This window comes from Dryobates pubescens, chromosome 16 (assembly GCF_014839835.1).
Source record: "Dryobates pubescens isolate bDryPub1 chromosome 16, bDryPub1.pri, whole genome shotgun sequence".
NCBI lineage: Eukaryota > Metazoa > Chordata > Aves > Piciformes > Picidae > Dryobates > Dryobates pubescens.
The window spans coordinates 23,527,891-23,533,733 of record NC_071627.1 but is presented as its reverse complement, the minus strand read 5'-3'; the positions used below and the strand labels follow the sequence as shown (position 1 = coordinate 23,533,733).

The following is a 5,843-nucleotide window of genomic DNA, read 5'->3' as shown; positions in this document are numbered from 1 at the left end:
TGCATTTACCCACAGAACATTCTGGGGCTGTCATTCGTCAACCTTGTAAACAGTGAGCGGTGTGGAGGGAAATGAGACAACCTTTGGCAGCTCCTGCTATGGAGAAAATTGTCTGTGTAACTAAGATGTGATCCTTGGTTCACATTATTATCAGATTAGACTGGGGGGAGAAGGCCATCTGATCTTTAATACATGAGCAGAACTCCAGGAAAGATGTTGTTCATAGAGGTGTTAAATATCACTCAGCACTTTGATTAAGCTGCATTGTCTCACACTGCTCTGTACCCCTAGAAAATGTGTGTGATAGCTAAGCTAGCAAGGTGATGGCAGGACCCAGTTCTTCTTTTCTGATCAGAAAAAGCAACAGCTGATCCTCACTGGAATTCCTTCAGCTGAGACAGATCTTAAATATTTGACTTTGAAAAGCAAAGTTTATCCCCAGCTGGCAAAAGAGGATTTGTATGGAAATGTGCAGAGCGGTGTGATCAGAGCTGTCACTGCTGTGCCTGACACATCACAACCAGTTCCAGGTCTCTAACTCTGTCAGAAAGGCAGCATCAGCCTCCACCCACACAGATACAAACCCACTAGCACTCACTCTCTGGCTTTTCCAATTCTCTAATAATCAGTGAGATTAGATTTGCTTAAAACTTCAAGGACAGCAACTACACCAGCAGGCTCACAGTACTCATTGTCTTGGAGAGCTCCTTCTGAAGTGTCTTCTAAGTAACACCAGGTTTTGTCCATAGGTTGGGAGAAGCTTCACGATGGACAAAGCCATTCAGCATCCCAGTGAGATTCTCTCTAATCAAACCCCCTCTAACATTAGCTACTCACAGTTTCTGAACTTTGAAGCATGCCAACTGTCCTTCCTTGCAGAACTCCTGCTTATCACAGCCTACACATTAGTTACAGCAGTGGGGCTCTTTGGGAATCTCTGCCTGATCGTTATCATAAAGAGGCGGAAAGAAGCTCAAAATGTTACCAACGTTCTGATTGCCAACCTCTCTTTATCAGATGTCTTGATCTGCATCATGTGCATTCCTGTCACAGTTGCATACACCTTAATGGACTACTGGATATTTGGGGAAGCTCTGTGTAAAATCACTTCTTTCACACAAAGTGTGTCTGTCACGGTCTCCACCTTCTCACTTGTACTGATTGCCGTTGAGAGATACCAGTTAATTGTGAACCCACGTGGCTGGAAGCCTACTATCTCCCATGCTCACTGGGGAATCCTTCTCATCTGGGGCTTCTCCCTCATAATCTCCATTCCTTTCTTAATATTTCACCAATTAACTGATGAACCCTTCGAACACCTGTCTTCCCATAGCGATTTCTACAAGAACAAGGTGGCTTGCATCGAAGCCTGGCCATCTGTTGCCGCACAACTGACTTTTACCACTGCCCTGCTGGTTTTCCAGTACTGCTTCCCACTGGGGTTTATTTTTATCTGCTATCTCAAGATCTTTGTATGTCTTCGAAGGAGACACTGCAAAACAGACAGGATGAGGGAGAGTGAGGGCAGACTGAGCGAAAACAAAAGGATCAACGTGATGCTGGTGTCCATCGTTGCGACCTTTGCCGCTTGCTGGCTGCCTCTCAATATATTCAATGTGGTTTTTGACTGGAACTACGAAGCGCTCATGAGCTGTAATCACAACCTAGCCTTTACAATATGCCACCTCGTGGCCATGATCTCTACATGTATCAATCCCATCTTTTATGGCTACCTTAACAAGAACTTACAGAAGGATCTGGTGGTGTTAGTTCACCACTGCAGATGCTCGGCATCGCAAGAGGAATACGAAAACATTGCCCTTTCAAATCTGCAAACCGATGCATCTAAGGCATCTCTGAGACTAACTAATCCCCCTGTGGATATCTAAAGTAATCCAACAGCAGTTTCCAAAACTTTGCATTTTGTTGCAGATGGCCTCTGTCTGTGTGTCCTGATCCTGTTACTGCTGAGTTCAAAGGAAGTCTTTGCCATTTAGCTCTGCAAAAACAGGATTATGCTCCCACAGGTATCCTGTTAACAGGTACTTTATGACAGCATTACTGCTAATAAACACCTGCCAAGAGTCTTAAAGATCAATAACAATGAATTATAAACAGTATTAACATCCCTTTTAATCCACAGTTCCCAACTCACTGATATACTACCTTAGCACCGATAAAACCATCTCCATTTCAGCCACTGATTCAGTCTTCCACCCTGGCTTCACCCAAGCAATCCAGGAATACCAGGGCATTCCTCACTCCATCAGCCTCACCACATCCTGTTTTCTGGCCTTTCTATTTCCCAGCCCCACATTGTTCCCACCTCCCTCCCTTCTGGATAAAAGTTTATGGGCAGTTCACACTGCAAGGAAAGGCCTTTTAGTGATCCTAAGCCTCCAACCATCTTCCTTTCAGCCTCAGCATGCAGTTTGCTTTGGTTTAGTACCAGTTCAGCCCAGAAACTGTATTCTACAGGGGGGACTGTATTCAGTCTGGAGAAGAGAAAGCTCCAAGGAAACCCTTATTGTGGCCTTCCAGTATCTGAAGGGGGCCACAAGAAAGCTGGAGAGGGACTTTTGAGAGTGTCAGAGAGTGAAAGGACTGGGGGGAATAGAGCAAAACTAGAAGTGGGGAGATTCAGATTGGATGTTAGGAAGAAGTTGTTCCCCAGGACGGTGGTGAGAGACTGGCACAGGCTGCCCAGGCAGCTGGTGGAAGCCTCATCCCTGGAGGTTTTTAAGACCAGGATGGATGTGGCTGTGAGCAACCTGATGTGGTGTGAGGTGTCCCTGGCCATGGCAGGGGGGTTGGAACTGGCTGATCCTTGAGGTCCCTTCCAAGCCTGACAATTCTGTGACTCTCTGACTGGGCCAGAACTGGCATGTCTTTTTGCTTGTTTGGTTTGGTTTTGAGCACTAATGCAGCCCCCATTTGATGCAGTGCAAATTCCACTCAGATTGATACTTTTCAAGATGAAATTTCTCCTAAAAGCATTGTGCTCTACTCCAAACCACCAGTCCACATCACTGCTCTCTCTGGCACCTTCATCACTGGTCTTTAAAACACACCTTCCAGAATCTCCATGATCAAACAAACACACCACAAATTTAGGGTAAATTCTCTTTAGCTACTTCCCCAGACTGCAGATTCCTCTTGGAGTAGAAAATTAGGTTTGTGGTTTAATTCCAAAAAGATCTTAGCCCAGCCTTCTGCCCTGGCACGTGGCCACACGTGAGGCAGACGTGGCCACTTCTGCTGGCCTGTCTTTGGAATTCATTTCTTTTGTTACACAGAGCACAGAAGCCCAAAGGTGTGATGCTGGACACAACCTTTCACAAGGTAAAACGTTTCACAATTCACTTTCCAGTCTGGCCATGAAAAAAATAACCAAACCTATTCTTCATCCATGCTGCAGTGCAACACAAATAATCAGTTAATATCAGGCTGTTTAAACACCACACTTAGAACACCTCAGTGCTACAAGCCACCGTGCTTCCTCTTGTTCAAGGTAAATATAATTAGCCACCTGTATTGCTACAGCCTCTTCTCTTTTTCAGCTCTAAGTATCACCCTCCTACATAAAACTCCTTGCAATTTATTCTCTTAACTCCAGCAGTTTACCAGTGCCCCACTTAAGCACCAAGAATGAACATACAGATTACAATCAGCTCCTTGGGGGCTCAGGTACAATGAGACTCACCTGAAGGCTGTAAAATTCTCTTGGGTAGGGACCATCACTTTCTTCACTCACACAGCTCTTAAAGGATTCCCTCAGTTCTCTTGTTCTGTAGCTGCAGCCTTAGTGCAAACTGTTTGCATCACTCAACTCACCAGAGGAGCTCTGTGGGAAGAGCCTCCCTAGTTCCTGCAGGCATGTTGGGTTGTTAAGTGCTTCCTGACACACGCTGAGCAAGAAGACCTCCTTGACTTCTGCTAGTGCCCAATGCCACTGAAATCTTGAGGACAGCAGCACTCCCAAGAGCAAGGATGGCAGCACTGGTGACATGGGTAATCAAGTATTTGAGTGGCAGGACTGGATTAGTGTTAGCATAAATTAGTATTTTCTTTCTCATTAGATCACATCTCACTGGTGTGAAGTAGAGCTCATGAGCCATCACTTAAGCATCTACTCTGTGCATCAGAAAAAAAGACCAGGAGGTGGACAACTCCCTAATAAAGGCTAATCACTGGACTCTTGAGAGTATCTTCATATTAATTATTTCCATTAACTTCAATCCCTAGTCACTGGTCTCCCTTTATTGCTGATACAAACCCCCTGCTTGTCCAGCACAACAGGTATTTGCCCAAGCAGAAAGCAGTAACTTAGAATCAGCAATACTGCAGACACTCCATGCACAGTCACAGGGGCTGGGACCTGCTGTGGTGAAGGGCAGGTGATGGAGTTGGCTCCAGGTTGGGCTTGATGATCTCTGAGGTCTTTTCCAACCTAATTGATTCTATCTATGATTTCACTTACTTCATGAGAGCAAATCTGATCCAGGATTTCCAGTTTCCTTGGAGACTCCAAGTACCCACAGGGAAAGCTACCAAAAGTTGTCAGAAGGTCACCCACTGAACAGAGCACAATTGGCAGTGCCATACCTGCTGGAGGCTGGGGTAACAGAAGGATTTCTCCCAGTCTGGAATACAAACCTCTACCATCATCCTCCCCATATTTAAGCACATTATTTACAGCTTCAGGTTCCATGCTTAGAGAAATTTACAATCATGTGACATTCCTCATATACCCTCAGTCATTAATACTAGGCACAGGAGTTCTCTCAGTTCTCATCATGGCAAACATCTCAGACAGTACTTATTGTTTGAATCAGGCCCAACTGGGATTCCCAGGTGTGAACTGGGCTTAAGTGGCTCCCAGGACTGAATGGGTCAGGCCCAACTGGGATTCCCAGGTGTGAACTGGGCTTAAGTGGTTCCCAGGACTGAATGGGTCAGGCCCAACTGGGATTCCCAGGTGTGAACTGGGCTTAAGTGGCTCCCAGGACTGAATGGGTCAGGCCCAACTGGGATTCCCAGGTGTGAACTGGGCTTAAGTGGTTCCCAGGACTGAATGGGTCAGGCCCAACTGGGATTCCCAGGTGTGAACTGGGCTTAAGTGGTTCCCAGGACTGAATGGGTCAGGCCCAACTGGGATTCCCAGGTGTGAACTGGGCTTAAGTGGCTCCCAGGACTGAATGGGTCAGGCCCAGCTGGGATTCCCAGGTGTGAACTGGGCTTAAGTGGCTCCCAGGACTGAATGGGTCAGGCCCAGCTGGGATTCCCAGGTGTGAACTGGGCTTAAGTGGCTCCCAGGACTGAATGGGCTTTGATAATGAAAGGAACAAAGATAAGTTACTCGGGTTTAGTACATCAGCGCTATGGACTTCGTGGTGGTGTGTGGTGGTGATGTGTGTGACTGTAACCTGCAAGCATTAAAGACTGCTGCCTGTGTTAGGTAATGCTGACCACTTCCTTTCCCCTGATTTTATTGGTGTAACAAGTAGACAAAACTACACCAGCCATGCTCACCAGACTGTTGTTCCTCGATGCAGCCAGCTGAGGACTGCGAGCTTCCCCGGGGATAAGAGCCATGGAACTGATTACAGAAGGCTAAAGGGGGAGCCTGACCTCCACACAGCTATCCAAACGTACAAACAAAGCCTTAGCAGTGATGTTTGCTTAAAAAACCTGCAGCAAGCTTTGTTCCAGTGGTTCAGCCGTGTGGAGCTGATCAATACACTCATAAACATCCCTGTAAATGAATATATCCTTAGGTGTATTTGTATTTGATGGTTGGTTGGTTGAACTGTAAATACTTGGGAAATGGCACCCATTGTGGA

General features: G+C 46.3%; 1 protein-coding gene across 1 annotated transcript; it reads left to right on the top strand.

Annotated features, from left to right (window-relative positions):
* The first annotated feature begins 767 nt into the window (after positions 1 to 767).
* LOC104309739 (neuropeptide Y receptor type 6) lies at positions 768 to 2,149 on the top strand. The gene has a single exon (XM_009911097.2). It carries the CDS (start codon positions 768 to 770, stop codon positions 1,887 to 1,889), a length of 1,122 nt encoding a protein of 373 aa, XP_009909399.1. The 3' UTR covers positions 1,890 to 2,149.
* The last annotated feature ends 3,694 nt before the right edge of the window (positions 2,150 to 5,843 follow it).